The sequence below is a fragment of the Silurus aristotelis genome (assembly GCF_946808225.1).
Source record: "Silurus aristotelis genome assembly, chromosome: 13".
Lineage (NCBI taxonomy): Eukaryota > Metazoa > Chordata > Actinopteri > Siluriformes > Siluridae > Silurus > Silurus aristotelis.
The window spans coordinates 28037517-28064710 of NC_139586.1; the positions used below are offsets into that span (position 1 = coordinate 28037517).

The following is a 27194-nucleotide window of genomic DNA, read 5'->3' on the forward strand; positions in this document are numbered from 1 at the left end:
AATAAAATCCGTTTCATGTCTTTGGTAAAATCCGAGAGATTTGCAACAGAAAGCTAATTTGCTGTTGCAGGTTGGTCTCATTTCTAGTCGTAATACAGCGAATTATATTTGGACCAGCGAAACAAAAGAACTGCGACACCGCGGAAACGAAGAAACAAAAACAAACAAAAAAAAGAGCTGCAAAAGCATTTCAATGAGCATTAAAGGTAGCGTAACATGGACATCGGAAAATTACGGCCTGTTTAAAAATATTTAAGACCTTTAAGGCGAATTTAAGACTTTTTCAATTTATGTCACAAGTCTAGCGTATGATTTACCTGCTATTCTCAGAACAGCCTCCAGGGGGACACGCTGCCCCAGGACACCTTGAGCAACACACCTGTAGCGGCCGGTGTTCCGCTGCTTCACCTGGCTGATGAAGAGCGAGCCGTTGTTGAGCAAAAACACACTGTGAAGACAACAAAGGTTAGCAAACACACACACATGACGAACATAAAGCAAACCAGGAGTAATTTTTCATCTCAGTGACACACACCGACTCTTGTTGGCGATCGGCTCATTATCGTGGAACCATTCGACGGTGGGCTGCGGCTCCGCCGTGAACTGGCAGTGGAAATACGCCTCCTCGTTTCTCAGCACCACCAGATCCTCGGGCTTCACCACGGGTTGGGGGTAACTCTTGTCTACCACAGGAGACATCACAAATGTGTGTGAGGACAGAAGAACCTGCAACAGTGAAAATCTACACTAATGTTAAAAATAAATCCGCACCTATGATGTTGATGGTAAAGTTGGAGCTGCTGCACACTTGGCCCGCAGCGTTTTTGGCACAGCAGTAGTAGGCGCCGTTATCGTCAGGACTGGCGCTGGGGAGGGTCAGCGTTCGCTCTTTATTGTTGATCTTGTGACTCTTCTCTGCTAGAAGCACGCCGTCTCTGTACCAGCGATTTGTTGGCCTGCAGGATTCAGAAGGAGATAGTTGAGGCGCATCAGTGTGGATCCTTTGCAATAAAATTCCCATTACAACCCGTAGAAACAAAAAAACAACTGCATTTGGGTCAGTGGTGATGTTCTCACTGATTCCAGGTGAACAACCACGTGCTTAAAGTAGGAAAAAAAAAAACTTGTTTCATGCGATGTACTAAAATAATTTTAATTTCGAATACTTTTAGCTCCTCCTTTCCCAGTGATGTATTTGCTGTTGTAAAATCAGCCACTCTTCTGGGAAGACTAGATTTTGTGGAGATTTGTGGAGATTCATTTAGCCAAAGGGGTCAAGTAAAGTCAGGTACTGCTGTGAATGAGGAGGAAGGTCCGCATTCACATCCATCCTGTTCAATAGGGTTGAGATCAGATGCTTTAGCAGGCCACTCAAGAATTTAAGAACTTCCATTCCCAACCTTGGAAACCATATCTCCATAAAGAGATGGATTGTGCACAGGGGTATTGTCATGCTGGAACAGGTTCGGGTCTCCCAGTTCAAGTAAATAAAATTTCGTGCAGCATCCAACACATTTGCGTGGCTCCAACTTTGTGGAAACAGTTTGGAGAAGATCGACATATGACTGGGAAAGTCAGGAGTCGCAATGCTTTTGCCTGTATGGTGTACTTCAAGATATATTTGACTAATTTCAAGCTTTTGGAAAATATCTGGATTTTGGATTTGTCATTTTGCCCGTATTCCAGATCTTTTCCTTGGAAAAAACATCTCTGATGGACAAGACCCCGATTCTCAATTCACTTTACTACACTACTAAACAAATAAAATGACTCTGTAGATATAAACGTTCTCACCGGGGGTGTCCGTCAAGGTTACAGAGTAAAATCACGGGTGAGGAACTCTTGATCTCTGCTTCTGAGGCCGGACTCTGCAGAACCACTTCACCACTTTCCAACCCTACAGGAGACACAAAGCAGAGGAGATAAAAAAAAAAACAACAAAAACTTCATTCTAAACTTTTTTTTAAACCTGTGTGAGAGCATCTGGTCATGTTTCACACCTTCAGTGCAAATACTTTTCAGCTGACCTTCAACGTTCTCCATCACAAGTGCTGAGCTGCTGCATCTCAAGCAATTACTCTTGGCGAGACGTATAAAGGGGAGCTTTGTGTGCCCCCTTTAGTGGCCCAGAATAACTTTCTCTCAAGCCGCCGCTGTTTGGTTTACCGAGGAGCCAAAGTGGTGAAGGGGCGGGGTGGAGGAAAAAAAACCTCACCAATGGTTTACACGTGTGCTTTTATAGACCAACATGGTGCGGTTTAATGTGGCGGCAGACTAACACCGGATCCAGATGCAGGTCACAAACATTTGCAGCTGAGGAAATTATTTTTTGGAAGCATGAACTTACATTTAATGTTGAAACTGGCTTCACTTGTGTTCTCCTTTTCTCCTGTTGAGCTTTTGACGGCCACACACTGGAAGTTTCCGGAATCCAGGGTTCGGTTGATGGCGGTGAACTTCAGGTTGCCTCCTTCCTGAAAGCGCCGCTCCGTGTCAGAAACGGGCTGGCGGTTGTGAAACCAGGAGTACGTGACGCCGCTAGGATCGTTCACCTCGCACCGCAACATGGCACTGCGTCCGTGCAGTGCATCCTGGGATTTGGGCTCCTTGGTAAAATAGAAGGACGCAGACTCGACGCAAAGCGCTGAGAGGAAACGGAGAGCAGAAAGTAATTAGGACCAGGATAAAATAAACATCCTTACAAATCATACACTACAGGAAAAATGTGACGTGTAAAAAAGCGTAGATGCAAGAAGAGGTCGACCGATTCATCAACGGTTGATTGCTGAATTAGCTAGCAACAATTTTTGGCAGCATCCTGTCATTACGAGGGCGACCTCTAGAGGCGAATCACTGCCACTACGTGCTGTTTGTTTTTACACACGAGACTGTGCGCTGCACGGAGAGCATTATATTATTTTTATTAAATATAATGAATAAATTATAGAATTATATTCATTCATTCACATTTATTTTATTTAGCACATTTATATGATTCAGTACTTTTTTTTTATTTTTGTAATAAAGTTCTATAGTTCTATATTACATCAAGTGTTATGTTGTTGTTTTTTTATCCAGTATCGGTTAATTATTCAGCTATTGGTAAGTATGATCCAACCTAGCTATCGGAATTGGTAAAATCCACAATCGGTTGACCTCAAGATTCAAATGTCAAAGAAATATCGTGCCTTGGTGGACTTTTTGTTCGGTGAAAGTGTCATTCTGAAGATTAGCGGCTAATTAAATCAGCAGCACACGTGGAAAGCACAGTAACGACATTAACCATCTTATGAGTTCAATCTGTTGCTATGAATGAGACCAGAAGCCACTTGTATTGGCCTAAGAAACCCCGTTCAAGCCTCACAGTACAGCCACATGCTTTACTATCGTGGGAAAGAACGTGGAAAGGAAGCACTTTTTGATACGTCTTGTGCACTACGTCTTCGTGACACGGGTGAGATTTGGCTTTAGAGTGAGAAAAGGAAAGTTCAGATTAAGCTAGAAATAGGCTGGAATGGTTGTTTACTGACTGTGTAGAGGTTTACATGTTCTCCCTGTTTTCCTCAGTGACAGCAAGAAAGTAAATGTAATTTATTACTGTACAAATGTATTTTTTGTGTATCGGAACTTTACTGTATTTCTATTTAGGGGGCCTTTACTTTAACTTCACTACATTTCAATGTCAAACATCTCACTTTTTACTCTTTTGTCGTTCCTTTTTATTTACGAGGATAAAAACGTAACTAGTCAAACACGCACTGAGTCACCAATCAGGGTCGAGCGCACGCTCTGTTTTAAACTCATTCTGATCGGCGCTTGGTGCATCTACTGATCACCAACATACAGTTCAGCATCAGTTCAACAGCAAGCAGAACATTTAGAGAGGAATAAATGATGAAGAAACTTCAGACTCGATTTCGCCACAACACCCGTGGGATTATTTACGTGATTTTTTTTTTAAGTAGGTTTTGAGTTCATGATGATTGTAATAGAAATCAATCAGTGTTTGAGTCATTAATATCATTCTATTAATAGATCAGTGCGCTGAGAGTCACATTCGAGTCTTTTCACATAAACTGAGGTGATTAGGTAAAGAGTCTTGTGATAAAAATGATAACAGGAACATTATAGTTATAATAAATCATTGCACTTTGGATACTTTACATTTGAAGGCAAAAACTTTAGTACTTTTACTCAAGTGAAAGTTTAAAGGGACACTTTTACTGGAGTCACATTTTACTGAGTGGATCTTTACTTTAACTACATGGTTTGTGTACTTGTGGATTTAATTTAATCTAAAAAAAACTAGACAGTAGGTGGACTGGTTTTACTAAAATATTCCCAAATTTGAATGTGTGTGTGTGTGTGTGTGTGTGTGTATGGTGTCCTGCAATCAATGGCCTTCTATTCAGAGGGCATTCCTGACTTTTACCCAGCATTCCCAGGGATAAGTAATGGCTCCTGTTCAGTATAAGCACTTAAATAAACTAATTTAAAGTCAAGCGATTTGTTGCAATGTCAGCGATATACAAACACGATGTGGTATAGATTTAATTGAAAAACAGTTCCTTCAGAACCATGATGCAAAAATACATTTCTTAAAAATAAATTGTCCTATCAAATAGACAGAGGGTAAATAAGAAGTAAGAGCTCCTCCCTGCCAGGAACAGCATTCTCCATTTGCTCCGTGTTTTGAAGGTCAGCTGTGCAGGTGGACTGTAGACACACAGGCCAGGATACGAGTTTCTCTTTTATAGGGATCTACACCAAGTAATATCACCACCCCTCGTCCTTAAATCCTGACCTTTCCAACTACAGGTGGCTTTGAGTGTAGTCGGCTTCTTCAGTCGGCTAAAGTATGATGATGATGATGGAGATAGACAGGTGTTCTGAGCTCTCTATATTGCCCAGGACCTGATGACCTCTCAGCCTCCATGTGCTGACTGATACCACATTTATGGAAGTTAATAAAGATTAACACCAAGTGCTATGTGCTATGCTAGAAGATGAAATATGGCATGAAACAAATGGACCGGATTAGCATGGTCATTTTCCAAAAGAAAAAAAAAAAAAAAAAAAGGTAAAAGACTTGGTGTTCCAAAGGGATGGAAAATTTCCGGAAAATGTCTATGGGAATTTTGGAAATGAAATTCTTGAAATGACCAGGATTTTAGAGGATTTTAATAGAAATTTGGGAAAATGTATATAAACTGTATCATATACAAAGATAAATATAAACATTGTTTGGTCATAAGCTGACATTCATGCAAACTAATACAGATAAAAAAATTAAAAAAAAAATACATTTTTGATTTAATTGTTAGTATAATTTTGTTGCACAACAGCTTCCACACAGCACAAGGAAGTTTTAAGTGTAAGTTGATGTAATATTTATGCCATTTAAGTGAAAACTCGCTTAAAGGACATTTTGTTTATGTTATTTTGTGTGCAGGATTCGAGAAATGATATAATATAATATAATGTTATATGTAATGTAGGGGGCGTGGCCTCAGGAACCCTGCAGTAAGTGTGCATGTGGTTGATTAATGTGCAGGTAGAAATGCAATTCTATTAAATCTGGTTGTTTTCACCAAAATTATTCTACAAGATTTTTTACATTAAAGTTCTCCGTTATAGGCTAACCTGCAATTTTGTACAGTTTATTTCCATTCATTCCTATTGAAAGTTTCCGACCTTGAAAATTTCCGGAATTTTGCGACCCTATAAATGACTGGCGTCTCTAAACTGTAATCCATGGCTTCTCTGCACGCTTTTCCCCCCTGCGGCGTGGATCCTTCATTCATCCGGACACTGCTCATTGGCACATAAAGCCACCAGTCAGTCCAGCTCCAGAAGGCACGGCCCATGCTGGGACAGAGCCGGCGTGTGAGGTGAATGGGAAATGAAGGCGCGAGTTCCCACAGAGCAACACATTCAATAAGCATGAGGCCAAAAGTCCTTCATCACATTTCACCATTGTGGAAAGGAGAGGGGGAGCTGAGGAGCAGCCAGCCGAGGAACTTGAAGCCTGATTTACACTTGAGAAGACGAGCATTAGTAAACATCATGGTCCCTGCCTGTCTGAAAGTGTGATGAATTGATTTCAGTTGAAATGAATTAAAATAAATGACGATTTAATGGATAAAAAGTAGAAATATGCTAAGATTAGTGGCGTACGATATTCATCGTCTATGCCGATATCCTGATTGTTGTTTAGAGGGCGTTTTTTCACTGCATGATTCAGTCGAGTCATGTTCAAACGCATTTAGAACGAAGATATAGAAGCATTTTAATTTTAATCCGTTTAAACTCATTGTGCAAGAAAATTACAGGTGCAATACCACTTTTTATTTATTCTTTTTGGTGCAATAGTTCCTTTCATTTATTTATTTATTTATTTTAATAATAAAAATGTGCAAGACCCCTTATTTAATCTTATTTTATTTCTTTTGAATTTTATTAATCTTTTGTGAAAATGCGCAGCTGGAAGCTTCGGTCCCTAAAACAAATTCCTGAACATTTAAATAATTTACTTAATTAGTTATCAGACTGTTTTTCTTTCTTTCTCCAAAGAGAAAGCGACCCGAATTATGGATAAGCGGGAGAAAATGACATGACATGACATGACATATTTAATTGACATTGTAAGAATTTTATCAAAAAGATGCACAATTTTAGGGAAAAAACAGCTTTATAAAAGGTAGAAAATGCTCATAAAATAAAAAAAACTCAAATTAGACAGATCACTGCTGTAAACTGACCACAGTAGTCCCGCCCAATAAAACACAGCAAAATATTGTCTAATTATCATTATCAATAAAGTCCCGAAAAAACTAGAAGAATTTTTTTTTCCATTATCTTTAAATAAGATTATATTTTTTACTTCAAGGCTACAATATAACCTGCAGTGGCTGCAGAATTTCCTCTGGGATTTGATGAACAATCCGACTATAGTATCTTTTAATCTGGATAAAAGCTATCAAACAAAAGCTTCTACATTACTGCCAATAAAGAATACCATTTACAGGTAGGCTGAAATCATCAAAAGATACCATGAGGTCTTACACACTTGCACTTAAAATCCAAATTTCATTTTCATTGTTTCATTGTTTTATGATGAAGATCCTACATTCCATATTCTGAATGTACTGTTTAATACCCAGGCAGGATCAGTTTACATTTATGGCATTTGGAAAAAGCCTTTACCCAGAACGACTTTAATCTCACAACGGAGCAGCTATGGGGTTAGGGGCCTTGCTCAGGGGCCCAGGAATGGCTTTGTGTAGCTGGGATTTGAACTCAGGACCTTTGGATCCGAAGTCCAATGCCTTAACCACTAAACGACCACCTCCATCATTTCATGAGCCATGTCTCGAATCAATACATAATAATTTGCTGTGCTGGGAGTATTGGGACACCTGATTTTCTCCAGCCATATGTGGTTCTTCCACAAACTGTTGGCACACGTTTGGAGGCACACAATTGTACATGGTGCCTTCGGACACGGTAGCGTTACATTTTTCCATCATTCGAACTATCAGACCTAATCCTGTTCCAGCATGACAATACCTCTGTGGACAAAGTTAGCTTTATGAAGATCTGCTTTACATGGGATGGAGTGGAAGATCTCCTGCTATAAAGCTCTGATCTCGATCCTATTGAACAGAATAAATTAAATTAAATTAATAATATCATTAAATTAAATAAATATTCTAGATGCTCATGTCTCCACAACTTCACAACAAAATGTCTTTTTTCCAAACAGAAATCTGTCAAAACAGTGTTGTATTACATTCTGTATTGAGTTTTCTAGTGCGGTTGTCAACGCTGCAACGATCGTTAAAAACAATACAAATGTTGACTTGCACGAATTGCTTCGACTTGCATACTCAAATGCTGTTTTGTTTTTCTGTTCGTTTCGTTTCATTTTTTAAATTTATTTTTTTTACAGAAAGACAACCCAGCATGAGTGAATTTGTTCAAGGAGAAAAAAATCCCCATGCACTCCTCAACAAGGAGCTACTAATTTGGACATTTTAAAGCTTATAAAAGATCGTTACACCTTTATATAGTAATAATATGCAAAACATTGAATTAAAATGTTTAACTTTTTTTTTTTATTCGATTAATTAAAATAAATATTTGTCCGATTAATGGGTAATCTAAATAGTTGTTGGTTGCAGCCCAAAGAAAAAACATTTTCTATAAGCAACAAGATGTTTAGTTGTTAAGATCTACACTCTACAATTAGCAACTGACTGGAGACACAGTGACTCATCACAAACCATAAACGACTAAAGAGCACGCCAACGATTCTCTTCGAAGTATAAATGAGGCTTAGTTGCCAGGAGAAGTGGATTTAAAACTTTGCTTTAACGAACACTTTATAAACACTGCGCTTGTGTGAAAGTGAACACTGGGAGCTTGTGCTCCTTTCATAAGATTATAAAATAACCCTTTTAAGAGATGATTCTATACAAAAAACCCTCAAGAATCAGTAGAGGTGAAGGAGGACTGCACCTGGCTGGTCAGCATGAAATCATATCAGCACCACTTCGACCTGTCCTGCATACCGGCACACGAGGAAGAATGAAGGCACTAAAGGAGACAAAGCGGCTCTGAATGTCCATTCTTGCATACTTTTATGGCTGGCTGGGACTTTAATTTTCCCTGCGTGTGTGAGCGTTCCCTGGATCGAGCATTCCGTTATGTCAAACAGTCAGGTGCAAATGTTTGTGCACTCTCAGCATAAAAAGAAGACGTGAAAGGAATTAGATTTACCGTAATTTCCGGACTATAAAATGCACCCAAATATAAGACGCACCCACTGAATTTGACAAAGATTTTTATTTTGAACATAAATACGCTGCACCTGTCTATAAGCCTATCATAATCTAATGAACTTTACACAGGCTTTAATGAAAGACAGTGTAAATATCTAAACAGTAGCTACCAAGAAAGTCATTGTTCACTGTCTTCCTCCTTCATTTCACAACTATTTCTCTCGGGAGTTTTTCTTTTGGCATCGTCGTGCGTTTAAAAATCACCATCGGTGAAGCTTTTCTCCCGATGCCGTGCAGCTCAGAACACAGGTGAAGTGTGTTTTCATGCAAGATTGTTCAGCGTGACGAATGATTCGCATTTCCTGTAGACAGTCCGAGTGAGCGACAGGTTAAACGTCAGAGGAACATCATCCATATTTATGTGGTGCGGCCCGATTCAGTGGGAGCGCATCTGATTTAATATAAAGAGTTTCATTGGTTCACCTGAACCCGTTCTGCAATTTATCCATAAATTAGCTGCTTCGTTGTTTAAGCCGGGAGGTTTAAAGCATGAGAAAAAAATTGCGGCTTATGGTCCGGAAAATACGGAATATCAAGACATTGGGTTTTAACGTCCATTTTTTACCATTTAAACCCCAGGAGAGATGCAAACTGTTTGGTCTAGAGTTTACAGTTCGCAGCAGTAGTTGACAACTCCAGCCAAGATAAAATGTTTACTGTAGATAGCAATTGGATGGAACGAGTTTTCAGTGCATCGCCATGCCTAAAAGCTCACATCTTCTATAGAAAAACACAAGTCTATTGTTTTTTTGTTTTTTTTAACACATCTCCATCCATGTTGGATTTTGACTGATCATTTATTCAATGCACACAGTTTCTGCTCCATGCAGTCATAAGAAACCGTCCTAAAGAGAACTACATACACGGTTATATGAGGATTCCAGCCATCCCTTGTGGGATCTGAAAGTCCTCTCCATGCCCAACACTGGGGTTTCTTCCTAAATGTGGGAAAAGACCACTTATTAAAAGTAGAGCCTCTTTATCTGTAACGAATCTGCTCTGTTCTGAAGAGGCTTATTTTAAAGTAGCTTTCATCGAGCGAAAAAAAGAACGAAAGTAAGGACCCCACTCGGTTCTCACCCCAACCTAATAACGTCCACATGACAAGGATTTGAGCTCCATTTGACCCTCCTACCTCCAAATACCATTTCCTCCAGCTCCATCAAGATGTCAAACATGACCAAACCTGAACACAAACAGACGGCACAGGAAATCCAGACACCAGTGGGGCTCCTGAAATAAACCACGGGTATTTTTTTATTCTTTTCCTGACTACACCAGGGGTTAGAAATGAGCAGGCATCTCAATATTGTTCTTTTACAGAAAAAATTACAAATAAACCTCTATCTGGTGATCTGGACCATCAGTTTGTTGAGTTTGTTTGCTGCATGTGAAGGGTCATTTTTCTGAGAATCATCATCTGGCTCTCAACCTTTCTGCACTTCTGTTTGAGATTACACCTACAAGCTTTAAACCTCCTGTTTCTGCACAAGCCTGCAGGAGAGCTGCACTCCAAACCCCTTTCCTGGTTTCCTGCAGAGGGGCTCAAGAGCTCAAGAGCTCAGCACAAAGATGGCATTCACACTCTCGGTTTCTGATGAACAGGCAGAAAAGAGCAACTCTAACTGGATTAACATATTAAGCAATGTATAAAGAATTTTTAGGTCTACCTTGATGCAATTTTTCTTCAAGGTTTTTAAGATCTTGACTTAAGATTCTAATAGTAACCCTGTCATGCCAGAGTGTAATACGAGACCTGACGACGGCAGGCTTTCAGAGCGTTTCCTCCCCAGTGAACTGGGTTGCATGAGTCGATGTTGCATATATTCGCAGTAATAAAATACTCAGTGGAAAAGACTCCAGAACAAAACGGCTCAATGCGTGTGAACTGCATTTGCATATGAAAATTGTTTTTTCTGATTTTCAAAGCATGTCATCAAGAGTAATAAGCCGATGTCGTTTTAAACACAAGTCAGCAAATCATGTGCCGGCAGACCAAAACACAAATCGTGCAGGAACAGGTCAAGACTACATTTTTTATATATAAAAAAATGAGATCTCAGTGACAAGAAAGCTGGTGCCAGACAGGCGAAAAATGTCTGCTGCTGTTCGGGTGTTCACAGAAAACTGTTAAGAGATCTAGATTCTCAAGTTTACACCAAATTGTGTAACAAAATGTCCAGTTACTAGCAGTTTTATAGATCAGAAGGATGTTTAGAGGAGATAAGCAAATCGGGTTTGATCAAATAGGAAAACGGGTAACCCAAATAAAAAACTCTTTACACCTATGCTGAGAAGAAAAGCATCTGAGAAAGACACGACACATCAAACCCTGAGGTGGATGAGCTACAGAAGCAGATGATCACATCAGCCAGGAACAGGGCACAAGTTTGAATAGAATTGTTTCGATTATCATAATATTTCCTTACAATTTGCTTAGCTGAACATATTAAAACTTATAATAATGATAAAAATATATTGTCAATTAGGTTCAAACTGACCTGTTCTGACCTGAACTGATTTTTCAAATGCAATATGCCCAGTCATACAATAATCACGCACAGTGGGAATCCTCTGCTTGCCCCTAAGAGGTTTGATAGACAGTGTTGAGCTCAATCGCAAACTCCCCCTGGTCTCACTAACCATTACGCCAATCCCACACAAAGAACTGCTTTCATATTGGGTGGTAAGATTTGTAAAGAGTGACTGAGGTTCAGTGGATACCTTACCTTTAAACCGGTCAGAAAAATCATTGATTACCTCCAACATGACAGAATAAAAAGAACCAAAGCTTGTATATGACTACCGTAATTTCCGGACTATAAAGCGCACCCATATATAAGCCGCAATTTTACAAATATTTTAATTTTTAACATACATAAGCCGCACCTGTCTATAAGCCTACACTAATGTACTTTACACAGGCTTTAACGAAAGACACGTTACACACGGTGTAACGGGTGAAATATGTTGCGCTTCCTTTAGGAGCATAGCGGTATTTTGGGAATAGCCTGCCACTGCATTTTTCCAGTATTACTGCGTGTGTGCAAGACGAGGATTATGTCCTTATTATTTTCTGTTGCCGATTTCTTGGCTGTTGCCAAGAAAAATAAAAAAGCACGAGTTTTGGAAACATGTCTGTGCTTATATGATTTCTTTTGCAACTGGAGTTAGCGAGCTCTTCCTTCACCCTGACTCAACGCGTTACAACGGCTTGTATCTAAACAGTAGCCTACCAAGAAAGACATTGTTCAGTCTTCCTCCTTCCTTTCACAACTATTTCTCTCGGGAGTTTATCTTTTGGCATCGTCGTGCGTTTAAAAATCACCCGAAGGAAGTTTTTTTTCTCCTGAAGCCGTGCAGCTCAGACCACAGGTGAGGTGCGTTTTTTCGTTTCCGTTCGGAAATTTCATTCGTCTAATCTTATGTCGCTCAGTTTTTTGGCTTGAAGTTTGTGAACTTATGTAGCTAAGACACTTAATTTAGTCCATAGCGCCGTGTTCGGTTATGTAACTATGTTGTGTTATGTAGCGCTATGACGTGTGATGTCGCTCTATGTTGTTTCATGTAGCACCAGGGTTGTGGAGGAACGTTGGTTTTATTTCACGGTGTCCTTTTTATGGTTAAAAATGACAATAAAAGCTTCTTGACATGACTTGATTATTGACTTTGTGTAAAATGGGTGAAAAATAGTGGGGAATAAACTTAAAATTCTAAGACAGCAGATGCCTCTGAAGGCAAAGATCAGATCAGTAACTGACACAAATTGCAGCATATACAGTGCGTTCAGAGGAAATGGCTTGAAGCTGATTCATTTGTTGTTTTAATCTTAAATTCTATACTGACTGACACTAATCTACTGATTTATATGTGTAAGGAAGATCCTATAAACCAGATACCCAAGGTGACCTGGTGGTCAAATGTATACTGACATGTTTTTACAGCCTTTAAAATTGTGGCTTTATATTGTCTTTAACTGCAATTTCATACAAGATCCATTTATTTTGCTGCCCACAGAAAAAGGAAGTCAGGAGCAGTAAAGGGATGATTGCTTGGGAACAAGGATGTATTAAGGGGCTCATATTTAACACTGAGACCCCTCTGATGAATACCATCTGTCTGGTTGAGACCATGAGCTTGTGAACAAGGTATTCCGGTTAAAGCTTCACTTCAGTTGACACGATATGCAGGGTTTTAAACCTTTCCTCCTAAAGAAAAGCAAAGACTTTGTCAGTCACTACACCATTAAAACTGAAAACATGTCTATAAATTTAGTACTTTATTTTAGTCACACAGAGATTTAAGTTATTGGCAATGCATACAAGGTAATCTGTTATTTCTGAGGTAAATTACTATTTTTCTGAGGTAAACCTCTATATATCAGAGGTAAATATCTATATTTCTGAGGTAAGTTTCTATTTTTCTCAGGTAAGTTTCTATATTTCTTTGGTACATTTCATAGTGTTGAGAGAAATGTACCTTAGAAATATAGAAATCTCTCATCATTATGAAATGTACCACAAAAATATAGACATTTACCTCAGAAATATAGAAATCTATATTTTTGAAGTAAATAAAAATTTTCCTGATGTACATTTCTGTATTTCTGAGAAAAATTTATATTTTTGAGTTAAATTATATTTCTGAAAAACATGGATATTTAAAGTAAATGTTGATACTTTTGTTCAATGTTGATATAAATTAAACTTTGATTATTCTGAGGTAAATCTTTTATGTTTGTCTCATTTCAACTATGTCCTATTCTAGTCTGGTTTGCATATCTGTTAGTTGCCAAGCATATAGTGTGTTGGTCTTTCCATCTCAAGCATAAATCAAGTGAACACACCATTTATTGACTACAGAATATTCCTAATTTTCCAAAATAAGTTTTAATTTCCACATTTTATAGTTTGGGAATCCATTGTTTTTATTTTCCAGACTTTTCAGATCTTTATTAAAAAAAAACAAGCAATAGACACTATAAAGCAAAATGCCTATATGTTAGATGGGTATTGAATACTACTTGTATAAATGTTTGGTTTTGTGGTATTACTGGACAAGTTAGTATTAAGTGAACAAAATTGTAATATTGTAAATTAAAAGAATGACTTAAAAACAGCTTGGCTGTATAAATATTTAATGCTTATACAGATCCAAAGAGTCCAGAACACCAAAATATATCCATTATGCCTAAAATCTCACCAGAGGAATTAGCAGCCAGCTCCGTCAGCGGCACATGTGTGAAAGATTTGGCAAACACCTAATAACAAACCTATAACATCCAGCTGTTGGCCTCCCTGATAGTAACTTAACACAAAAAAAAAAAAAAAGAACTAACCCCACCATGAACTAACAATCTCTGCGTAATACGTCCCTGCCCAATCAAGGGTATTTTCTGGGCACCCTATTGTCCACCAAGCAGTGGGGACCCATCCAGGGAAGGAAGTGGCTTGTTTTTCCAGCTGTTCCTCCAATCAGAAAAGTCATATTCACATGGACATGGCTAAACAGGTGTCTCTTAGAAACGCCTTGGATGTGCATATCAAACTCCAGAGACAATAGAGCAGGGATGTCCTCCTGGGATAAAAAAAGAGGGAGCTGCCAGGCACAACAGGAGGGTAACTTGATATCTGGGGTGGGTGAGGGGGAGTGCAATGATTAAAGAAAGTAAATCCTCTCTGATTACAGTCATGTCAAGTGCAAGAACATTTCATCTCATGTTATTTTACTAGGGTTTTTTGTGATATCGTAGGTGGGAGGAATATTATTTATGTGGCCTGATGGACACTTTTTCCATACACATGTCAATGATGTATGTGATGTATGTATCTTTATCAAAGGTCAGAAAAAGGCCAGAACCTATGAGGAATATATGAAGAACACAAATTTGCAAAAGGATAGTCAAGCTGTTTATGGTTAGAAAAATAAAATAAAATAATTAAAAAATAACAGCTCAGGGTGGCTGATGCATGGGATCGGGAAAGACATTCCGTTGATGTCTACTTTTTCAAGTTGAGTAAAATGGTAAATCTTTGCTGTGGGTCCAGATTACCATTATGCATGTTCTAAAATACCATGATGTCATACCCTATGCAGTGAGCATGTACAGTTATTAGAAATATTTCAAGATTCAGGCTTAATGTTGTGCTCAAGGGGGCAGATTTTATCACAGATCTTAGGGCAGTGCCAGACGTGCAAAATTACTACAATTACTGCTATAGCGTTTTATATATATATATATATATATACACACACACACACATACATAGAGAGAGGGAGAGAGAGAGAGAATATTGCACTCAATATGACTAGTAAAGTGGTCCTATGACCTCCCTTCCCCTCCCTTTTTCCTTGCAGTTCTCATCTTTCTTCTTGTTCCCACCTGTGAGCCACAGATCAAGCACTATTTGTCAAAAAATATCCTGTGGTAAGTGTGCACGTTACCATACAAACAAGAGCAGTAGACAGATTGATTTGCCAGGTTGACGAGAAACAAAGAGATTCCTTTTTTCCCCCTCTTCTCTTCCCCCTTTAGCAAAGGCCACTGTCAAGGGTACAGCCTCCACAACACAGAATGGCACGATCTACCCCATTCCCAAGCAACAACTTCTATTCACATGTAGTCCTAGAAGGTTAAACTACACCTCAACACGGGTGGAAATCCTACACCATGCTTTATTAGCTGAATGAATGGGTAGCAAAAAGGGGGGGGAAAGCCCAAGCCTCTTGGTGTTTATAGTACACAGTCTATAAGAGCAGGGGGGAGGGGAGGGAAGATCTCCGTGGGGTCCATGCCAGCAGGGTCCTGGGAATGGGCAAGTTTATAGTTCTACTACAGGCTAAAAGAGGGGAAGTATGTTTACTGGCTGAGCTTCAGAAATCAATTTCTGCCCTTTGGGGATTCAAGACCACCCCTTGGTCTCCCCCACAACCCCCAACCCGGTTTCCTGGACTCTTAGTGTGAACAAATGCAGCTCATCTAATCTGGCTAATCTGATCCGTACTCTACATGTGAGATCCATGTGCCAAGCCAGCTCCAGTATGAAGAGGTGTTCACGCGTTCTTTTCACACCACATACCCCGCAGGAGGCCCACTTACATCCCCACCATGTCCTCACACTCAGAGATGTTAATGGAATGTGGGGTAATTAACTGCTTCTCAGGGCTTGTATTGTTGAGATGATCTCTCCACCCCACCTTTCCTCTCAAAAAAAAAAAAAAGGCACAAATATCATATTTGTGTTGGCACCAAACAACCCCTGATACACCTATCACTCATTCTTAAGAGCAGCCCCAACAAAGTTCAAACGTGGGACAAAAGCGTTATATAATTTGTCCTTATACCATTATTAGATCCATCTAAATATTTTTTTTATGAATTTGCTTTAGGCATTAAAAAGTTGCACAACATGACATTATAAATTAAAGACACATCTTAGTTGACTGACTAGCCAAACCGCATCACGGTACACAGCTGCCAAACACTAGCTCGGGTTTAGCCGTATAAATGAGAAAGTATGAAATGTTGAGATTTTCCATCACATCAAAGGATTACGATGATGGCAACTATGATGACAGAGTGTAATCGTCTCAAAAAGTTCGTCATGCGCTGGTGGCCAATCAGTTAAAAACACAAGCAATGAAATCAAAATAGAGCTACTGTATAAGTTACATTTATTGTCCGGTCCAGGATTTTTATTCATTCTGGACACAACTCATACAATGAGCTTGGATTATACCAGGGGTTTGCATCTCCATAACTGTGGCTGATGTGATTTCGATGCATTGCCAACAATACGATCTTTCGGCTGCTCCCATTAGGGGTTGCCACAGTGGATCATCTGTCTGCATACCCCCCCCGCTCCCCCCATCCTCTACATCTGCCTCTTTTAACCCGACTACCTGCATGTCTTCCTTCAACACATCCGTAAACCTCCTCCTTGGTCTTCCTCTTTTCCTCCTTGCTGGTGGCTCCCTCCTCAGCATTCTCCTACTAATATACCCCATGTCCCTCCTCTGCACATGTCCAAACCATCTCAATCTCGTCTCCAAAACGTCCTACATGCACTGTCCCTCTAATAAACTCATTTATAATCCTGTCCATCGTCGTCACTCCCAACAAAAATCTCATCTTCAGCTCTGCTACCTCTAGCTCAACCTCCTGTCTTTTACTCAATGCCACTGTCTCTAAACCATACAACATCTCAGGTCTCACCACAGTCCTATAAACTTTCCCTTTCACTCTTGCAGATACTCTATCACAACCAACAATACGATACATTAAAGATAAATATGCAGCAGCTACCCTCTCATCCCTTTGGCTAGGGAGAAGCAACAGTAACCTACACTATATGGACAAAGGTTTGTGGAAACCATTAAATTGGTTTGATTCATTCAGCAGTTTTGTGAGGAAACACATATGGCTGGAAAACTCGAGTGTCCCAAAACTTTTGTCCATAAAGGATTAGGCATTTGTCTCTTTCTTTATCTATCCTTACATGTAGATTAGCAACATACAAAACGTCTATAACTTTGCAGTATGAATTCAATTGACTACAGATTTTTTTTCTTTTCCACACACACACCACACTTGTACTATAAAAACTCAGAAAGAAAGAAATCTGTTGGTTTTCTTATCTCGTTCTCTCATGAATTATTGGGCAGGAGTGGGCATGTCCAAGCTATGATAATCCACATACATACCTTTTATGTCAAAGCATATGCTGTAAACGCAGAGTGGCGCTTTAATGTTTCTATATAATAAATAAATCACTAAATTATATGAACTTTGATATAAATGTATTTACAGCTATAACTAACAAGAATCCCTAAAATAAACCAAACTACTGGAAAATAAATGACACCTCTGAAGTAAAGTTAATACCAATATTATAAACGTTTATTAGCGGTAAAGATTGCCTAATGTACAATTTATCAAAAAAGTAAAAAGCTGTAGAGATTAATCAACTCACTGATCACACAATATGGTCAAATCCCAGCACAGGAAAAAGCAGTTATATCCAAGCTCCTCAATGGAGACTCATGTAATGACTCATTGCTAGAGACAATTAAACATTACAATGACAGCTCATCTTGCCGTGACTCATTCTTAACCGAAACTGAGACCGAAAAAAAATACTGTCACAATTATCATTTCGCATAGCCTGATACACTAGATGAACAAAAGTTTGTGGGCACCCGAACATAACATTTGTATGTACTTCCTGAACATCCAATTCCACATATAGTCCTTTATTTCCTTTTATATATATATATATATATATATATATATATATATATATATATATATATATATATATATATATATATATATATATATATATTTATTATATATATATATATATTACACTCCACTCTTCTGGGAAGATGTTGTGGAGATTTGAATCCATTTAGCCACAACCGTGTTAGTAAGGTTATGTAGGTGAGGAAGCCTGGGGTGCATTCATCATTTTCAATACGGTTGAGTTCAGTGCAATATAGCAGGATATTTTCCACTCTAACCCATGGGAGTGGGTTTGTGCACAGGGCCACTGTCATGCTGGAACAGGTTTGGGTCCTTCTAGTTCAGGGGAACGGAAAATGTAATGCTACCTTGTCCAAAGACACACTGTACAATTGTGATCCTCCAACTTTGTAGTGCCAGTTTTGATGAAGAACCACATAAAGCTGAAAAAGGCAGGTGTCCCAATATAGATCACAATCCTCTGTCAATCACAGAGGTACTGGCCAGTCAGGTCCTTTGTGGGAATCAGGGATATCTATAAACTCATGTAAAACTCCCTAATACCATCAAAATCAAAACTGAATTGCTGGACATCCATGGTGATGCAAAGCTATGCCATGATTTTGTTATCTCTATGGACAACACTCTGATCTTACCTTCATTCACTGCACACAACCATGTGGTAACCAGGGACAATCAACGGTCTTTGACTTCTCACATTGTTAATATGACATGCTTATGTTGATCTCTCCTGTACAACATCCCGCCATCCTCTACTGCAGACCCCTCCGTCCTCTACTGCAGACCCCTCCGTCCTCTACTACTGTTCCGCAGACCCCTCCGTCCTCTACTACTGTTTCGCAGACCCCTCCCGTCCTCTACCGCTGCACTGTTTGCAGACCCCTCCCGTCCTCTACTGCTGCACTGTTTGCAGACCCCTCCGTCCTCTACCGCTGCACTGTTTGCAGACCTCTCCGTCCTCTACCGCTGCTCTGTTTGCAGACCCCTTCCGTCCTCTACCGCTGCTCTGTTTGCAGACCCCTTCCGTCCTCTACCGCTGCTCCGCGGACCCCTTCCGTCCTCTACCGCTGCTCCGCGGACCCCTTCCGTCCTCTACCGCTGCTCCGCGGACCCCTTCCGTCCTCTACCGCTGCTCCGCGGACCCCTTCCGTCCTCTACCGCTGCTCCGCGGACGCCTCCCGTCCTCTACCGCTGCTCCGCGGACCCCTCCCGTCCTCTACCGCTACACTGCTCTGCAGACCCCTCCGTCCTCTACCACTGCTTCACAGGCTATTGCGTAGTAATAGTGTACAGTAAAAAAGTAACCACGGTCTACACAACACTGCATACAACCATGTGGTAACCAGGGACAATCAACTGTGTTTGACTTCTCACATTGTTAATATGACATGCTTATGTTGATCTCTAATGTACAACATCCCTCCGACCTCTACCACTGCACTGCTCCGCAGACCCCTCCCGTCCTCTACCACTGCTCCACAGGTTATCGCGTAGTAATAGTGTACAGTTAAAAAAAAGTAACCACGATCTACACAGACAGTCTATTTCACCCTTTTCCTACATTCTCCCGCCAACAATTAAACCTTATGTTGAATCCATACCTGTATGTGGAGGCATTTCATAGGACTCGTTAACCCTGACTGCAGTACGTGGTCATATAAAAGCAAAAGAACATGTGGTCATTAAACAGAACTGGTGCACCACATGGTGCACAAACACATGCTTCTTTTAAAACGTTCACCATTCGGAGATCTAAATGCTTACATACACTCTGCTAAAGTCAAGAGCAGTTTAATCAGAAGCAGAACAACCTCATACCTCCAACATATATTTTTTTGGAATTTTTATATTCTCCCAGTATGACTTGGTTTGGTTTTCAGACCAAATGAAAGTTTTACATGCTGGAGCTTGGTCAGTAAAAAAATGCTGTAAAAATCTTTGGTGAAGGAAAAATGGCATGAGGAAGAAACCTGTCCATTCATTACTGTTCCATCATTGTAAAGTTTGCAGTAAAAGGCAAAACTCTTCATGCAGCCTGTGGTCCGGACTGTAGCCTGAAGCAGACTGTTGATATTAATAACAGCCCAAATCCACCCTAGGTTTTGGGTTGCTCAGTAATTTTTGTTGATGTTGATGTGGAACCATCCTGACTGCACAGGGTCTGGAACAGGGCTTGGCTAAGCGTCTATGCTAGCATCTGTACCAGTCAGGAATATGTTTAGGACATCTCTCGAAGTGGTAGCATTACAAATACTTTGCTACTGCACTAAGTATATTTTTCTGAAATCAGTACTTTCATTTTTCAGACAACTCTTTACTTTCGTTCAGTAAATTATTAACACAAATATCTGTTCTTTCTTACATTTTTAAACCAGACTCGTTACTTTAGTTTTAATCTATTTGGAGACTTTCAACCTATTTCTTGTCATTGTGTGGCTCTTTCAATCTACCACTTGTTGTGTATTATTTTCTGTCTCTCACACACCCAGGACGTAGACTAGTTTATGAAGCTCACAATGAGCAGTCAGAAGGCAGTAAGAAGTCTGGGGTTAAGGTGGATGAGACGTGAGTGACTGAGAACAGACATTCCTGATCACCTGATCATCATCTTTTCTCTGCATGTGTTCTATATGGTGGATCTTCTGGCTGGATACATTCATTAGAGAACAACATTTGAAATTATTTTGTATTAATATATTAATATGATGTGGGGTTCAGTTACCAACATGACACTAAAACAGGTAGTAATAATCATTACTTTTTACTGAAGTACATGTCAGAGCCCAAACTTCTTTACTTGAACCTGAGTGAAAAAGTGCAGTCAGAACTTCACCTTTTACCAGAGTCTTTTAAAATACATGTTTCTGCACTTCTACTTGAGCGAATTGAGGAGTTATTTATTCTTCATTGTCCTGCTCAAGATCAAGGTAGATCAGAAGACAACGTGCAGCCAGTCCTGAGAACATGTCAATCACCAAAGGCGACACGTGTTCACAGCTAATAGCAATTTAGTGAAAATGTGGTTAAAAAATGGAAACCGAGAAAGATCTTGAGTGGCCTGCTACAAAGCTCCGAATTAAAGACCCTACTGAACCCAAGGCCTTCTGAGCTTACCTGACTTTACTGCCACCCTTGTGGTTGAATGAATCTCCACAAAATTTAGTGGAACATCTTCCCAGAAGATTGAAGGTCATTAGAACAGCGAAGATTGGCACACTATGGAATGGGATTATGCTCAAACTCATGTGTGGCTGACATTCAAACATTCAAATTGCATACTATATCAAGTATCGTTCTTCTAATAATAACTTCTCACTATGTAGCATAAAATTATGGTACATTGTAAGACACCATACACACCCCAACAAGCAAAACAGCTGCTTCCTCAATTAGCATGACTGCTATTAGCCAAAGCACATGCCCCGTTCTCTCCCTCTCAATCTGTGCTCTGCTGTTGAAAATATAATCAGGGAATGACAGGTGGCAGCAGCCAAACAGCACAGAGAACAATCCATCTTTATAATCATGAGGACGTCTCTACATCGAGCGTAAAATTACAGCCGAGTGTCAACATTAATTTTTTCAGGCTTATAGCCGAATGCACAAAAAACAGTCTTTGAAATCGTCTGCGCAACCAGGAATCACGTAACTTGCAACCATTACACGTGAAAAAAAGCATGAACTCCACCATTTTATTTTAAACAAACTAGCTATTTGTAAAAGTACTAATGCCTGCATGACGAGTGATGATAAACAGAGGTCAACCGATAGATAGGTCGGATCGTACTTGCTGTTAACCGATTCACCAATTTTTAAAATGGACACTGGATAAAAAAATTATTTCAAAAAACTAAACACCCATGTCAAATTTAACTGATTACAAAACTAAAGAAACAAAAAAAAAATACTAAACCATAAAAATGTGCTAAATGAAATAAATATGAATATTCATTATATTAATAAAAATTGAGGGGGAAAAAGAGGCTTTCAAACTGGGAACAAAAAGAGACATTTAAAAAAATATATATATATATTAAATAAAAAAAATAAATAAATAAAAAGACACTTTAAATAAACAGCACATGGCTTCAGTGATTCACCTCTAGAGGCTGCTCTCGTTCTGTATAACGCAACCCGGAAAAACTAACGGCATAATTTTTTTGCTGGTAGTTTCAGGATCAACCATCAGTGCTGTCTAATGGACAAAACATGATGTATTGGTCAACTTCTCATGATAAAACAGACATCAGCATATCCAGTTTAATATCCTCACTTAGAAAATTAACAAAGGAGACCGTCCCAATTCTCCAAGTAGCAATTACAAATTAAGATTTTTCAGGTAGAGATAAGAAACATGAAGGTGTCCTTCACAAGGCATTACCCACAAACAACTTTCACACAGGAAACCCTGGAAAAAAAAAATAGGACGAAGTTTAAGCAGACAGAGGGAAAACTCCACAAAAACATGATCTAGGATCAGAATGAAACCTTGGATCTTTGAGGTAACAACACAACCATCTGAACTACCATGCACCCATGTATTCCAAGATATAATTTAAAAAGGTATCTATAAATACAGTGATAATCGTGTTCCCTGTTCACTCACCTGTAAGACTGACTTCGTTTTCAATGGGAGTTCTGAAACTAAAATCATTCAACAAAAGGACCACCTAGTGTTCCTGAAAACAGGAAATGTTGAGTGATCTTGTAAAGACCAAGCTCAGATCTTTTCCAGCAATTTCGTGAAAGATTCGTTCCCTTACTGCTCACCAAGTGCTTTGAATAAAACTCCTTAATCGTACAAAAATAACGTGTATTCAGAGTTAAAATTCTGTCTTTGGAGACTGTTGCAACTTGACATCCTAAAGCTTGTGGCCAGAAAAGTACACAAAAGACTTTTGGGATTTAATGTTCAGTTCATTTTGCTTCATGATTTAGATTAAAAATAAAAAAAAATCCAAACAAACAAAAAGAATCATAAAACTGGGGTTTCCTTTCCAGGGGTCTGTGACTGTAAAAGTGTTTATTCCATCTAATCTTTTCATGAGGTTTTAACTACAAATTATATTGAAAACGATTCTCTGAAACAGTTTTTATGTGGATTTTGGGGTTCTACGCGGCGCTGTGGTAGAGGACGACTTCCAGATTTCATTTCCAAATAACTCCCACCAGAACTTCCATCCGACTGCCAAACGGATTCTTTAAGAAAAAAAACTCTCAGCCTGCTTTTAATGACACAGGCTTTTTTTTTTTTTTCAAGGATTGGATATTGAAGCGCTTTGTAATTCTATCCTGGGAAACTCTTCTGGGAACTTTGGAACCAGAAACTTTTCCAGCACTCAAAGAGACGTGACGTTTAGAGTTTAAAAACATTGAACCCTGGAGTTCTGTGGCTTGGTATCTTCAAGATAAAGAAAATTCCCTGCAATCTGAACGATTACTGTGAAATACAGAATCCCACACATACCCAATGTATATAAAAGTAGCCCATATGGGGAAATATAAAAACACAGGTCCTCACAACCCGCACCTTTATTTGACCATTGTGAGGACCCGGGTTGTCCCCAGACCTTTTGGAATTAACACAACAAAGAAGTGTGACGGCTCCCCCGGTGTTCGTAAACACCAGCCAGGGTCTTCAAGTACCTGCGAAGTACATGCTTTTATCTTTCGGGCACCCATGCAAATTTTACAGTACTTCCTCAGTGAGCCCTGGAGGAATACTTCAGCCCTACACAACACAGCGTCCTCTTTTCCACCCCCACACACAGCGTCATCCCTTTCCCTCCCTGCTCCACCGTAGCCAGGTCCCCTGGGATGCAGCACGCAGACCGAGCATTCAGTATTCAGCAGTCAGAAGAAGGCCGCACTCAGTTTTCACACCCACCGTCCTTGCAGCTCATCTCGCTTCTTACGGAGATCAGGGAGAAAGTAAGGAGACCCTCGGTCTCATGCGGAGTACACTCGGAGCAGTGTGGAGTCTGGCATCAATCCCCGGCCGCTTCCATTCGCTCGCCAGAGTCATGAAAGAGCCTGTTGAGATCGCCAGCACCGAGTCAACCAGTGTGAACATTCAAAATTCTGCATAGGCCAGAAGACCACAGAGTCGTCTCTGGATCCCATTCAGATATTTTCACTCTTCCGATCATGAAAGTATTCGAAACCGAGTCAATGTCTGAAGACCCACACGTGGATGCACTTTGATCCGTTTCCACAACATGCAATCAGGCAGATGAGTGTCTTTTGGTTTAGAGGACAAACCGGTTGGTAACAGAATACCACTGGTGACTTTAATCCACTTTCATGTTTATGCATCATACATTAGTGAGGAATCACCACCCCCACCCTAACAACTACGCTTCCTGTAGAAATAAAACATGCAGAATTACCCAGGAATTACACAACTATTCTGAAATGTGGACCAACTATTCCAGCCAAAGCAGAAGCCTGTAGGCAGGAAAGGTGGCCTACAAATGGCAAAAAAACCAAAAAAAAAACACAAAAGCGTTCAGGTGTTTTGGAAACGCTGCAAACATCAAGCCATTGAGTTTGTTCCATGGTAGGATCATCTCATACATTAAATGGAGATGAACTGTAAAGGAAGGAAGGAAAGTTCTCAATGATCATCATAAATGATCTTCAGGTTGTCCCAAGTGCAGCTCTACAAGCTGAGAGCAGATGGGTTCAGCATTGATATGCAGATACACAAATCATGAAATCATGGTCATACCTTGGAACAGGAGCGTGATGAAGCACACAGCAGCAGAGTGTGTCCGGGTTTCCTGCTGGTGGGCTTTCTTTATCATCATCATCATCATCATCGACCAACTTGAACCCGGGAAGAAAAGACGGACCCACGACCTGGTCGCAATCAGATGAATAATCCGGCTGATTTGTTTTCCCTCCTGTTTCACGTCTGGATTCCAAACTCCAAGATTGGGAGAAAGCAGAGACGTGGTTTATGGTCAGAAGAACTCCAGATCCTCAGCAGGGGGGATGTGGCAGGAGCTCCATGCTGCTTTCATTACTCACTAACTTTCTTGCCGCTGAAGGTCTGATCCCCCTTTCTTCTCTCCTCCCTCCAGATGCGTCTGCCTTTATCAGGAGGTCCAGAAACCACGTGTCTTGATCACATCAGGTCGCGTTAATAAAATACCAATAATTGTAACAATGCGATACTTTGTAACCACGAAAAGTTACATCTGATGAACCGCGATGGCTCCTACCGCTTGGATCTCAAGCCTAAGCCACGCCTTTACTATTTAAACCCCGCCCACCAAACGCGCCCCGTTTTGAAGCCGACTTCCGGCGTTGTGGAAACAGGATCTGGGTCGAATCCCAAACAGCTGCTTATTCACCACGTCGTGCACTACATAGTGGGTAGAAACCATCATGTCCTCCACTAGGTAGTGCACTTCCTTATCCAGGAGAAAAAAGGAGGGATTTGAGATTTAGTCCCTGGGTGGAAAAGGAGGAGGAGGAGGAGGAGTCTGTACCCTGTAACCGGCTCATTTCACAGATTTAAGATCTTCATTGCGTCATTTAAATCCTATCAAAGGTAACCAGAAATGGACAAAAGTCAAACCCAGACAATGACAAGACCAACTCTTTGCAATGAACAAACATTACCTTTAGCTGTTTATAGATCTTATGGGTCAGATGTATTGCGTTGTAACGCCATCTTCAGTTCTTTCTGAGACCATCCTTCTCATCCCATCACTGCTGAGATCCCAGAACTTCACAATTCCAAAAAAGTTCTCGCATCCCAATTTACTAAAATTGCAATCATTTCCACCTTAATTCATATTTTTCGACTTCAAATCATAGAAGAACTTTAATACTAGAACACCATCATTCAGGTGAATTTTAATACGCACTTCTTCTTCTTCTTCTTCTTCTTCTTCTTCTTCTTTCGGCTGCTCCCATTAGGGGGCGCCACAGCGGATCATCCGTCTCCATACCCCCCTGTCCTCTACATCTGCCTCTTTCACACCAACTACCTGCATGTCTTCCTTCACCACATCCATAAACCTCCTCCTTGGTCTTCCTCTTTTCCTCCTTCCTGGTGTCTCCATCCTCAGCATTCTCCTACTGATATACCCCATGTCCCTCCTCTGCACATGTCCAAACCATCTCAATCTCGCCTCCCTCACCTTGTCTCCAAAACGTCCTACATGCACTGTCCCTCTAATAAACTCATTTCTAATCCTGTACATCGTCGTCACTCCCAACGAACATCTCAACATCTTCAGCTCTGCTACCTCCAGCTCCACCTCCTGTCTTTTACTCAATGCCACTGTCTCTAATCCATACAACATCCCAGGTCTCACCACAATCCTATAAACTTTCCCTTTCACTCTCACAGATACTCTTCTATCACAAATCACTCCTATCACTCTTCTCCACCCACTCCACCCTGCCTGCACTCTTTTCTTCACTTCTCTGAATTTCAATACACACCTGCATCCAAATCTAACAAACAAAATCGCCCATTTCCTTCAGTCTGTTCACAATTTTAAAATAACCAATTTCCCTTTTTATTTTTAATAAGATATACATGAAATATTCCAGACATCTTCACATTCTTGCACACCAGACCACAAAATGATGAGCTGCAGCTGGTGTTTCATACCAAATACACTTTCAAGACAAAAGCATTGGGGCACTTGACCTGTCCAGCCATGTGTGGATCTTCTCTAAACTGTTGGAGAATTAAAGACACACGATTGTCTTGGACATCTTTGGATGCAGTAGTGTTAAACGTTCCCTTCACGTGACCCAGGAGACCCAAACCTGTTCCAGCATGACAATGCTCCTGTGCTCAAAGCCAGTTCCATGAAGACATGGGTTGGAGTGAAAGATCTCCTGCTATAGAGCTCTGACCTCAGACCTACTGAATATCTTTGAGATGTCACTGTCACCCATGATGACTCCACATGAGCAGCTTGAAGATCCATGAGGTTAATGTGGAGATTTACAATCCAGAATCATAAAGATAGATTAATAGAAACAACCTCAACAATGATGGAACTGTAATGAATGGACATTGCACCCAGATGATGATGAGGTTCTTTTGAGTCTGGTTC

At 40.1% G+C, this 27194-nt stretch overlaps 1 protein-coding gene across 1 annotated transcript in view; it reads right to left on the reverse strand.

Moving 5' to 3' along the window:
• Positions 1-25374, reverse strand: part of ptk7a (protein tyrosine kinase 7a) — a 42888-nt gene extending 17514 nt beyond the window's left edge. Inside the window, exons 1-6 of the mRNA XM_083559051.1 lie at positions 24839-25374; positions 2348-2644; positions 1795-1897; positions 772-956; positions 536-683; positions 318-448 (exon numbers count right to left, since the gene is read on the reverse strand). Of these exons, the coding sequence (XP_083415177.1) occupies positions 318-448; positions 536-683; positions 772-956; positions 1795-1897; positions 2348-2644; positions 24839-24929 (955 nt within the window). The 5' untranslated portion in view covers positions 24930-25374. The remainder of the gene's footprint in view (positions 1-317; positions 449-535; positions 684-771; positions 957-1794; positions 1898-2347; positions 2645-24838) is intronic.
• Positions 25375-27194: the final 1820 nt, after the last annotated feature.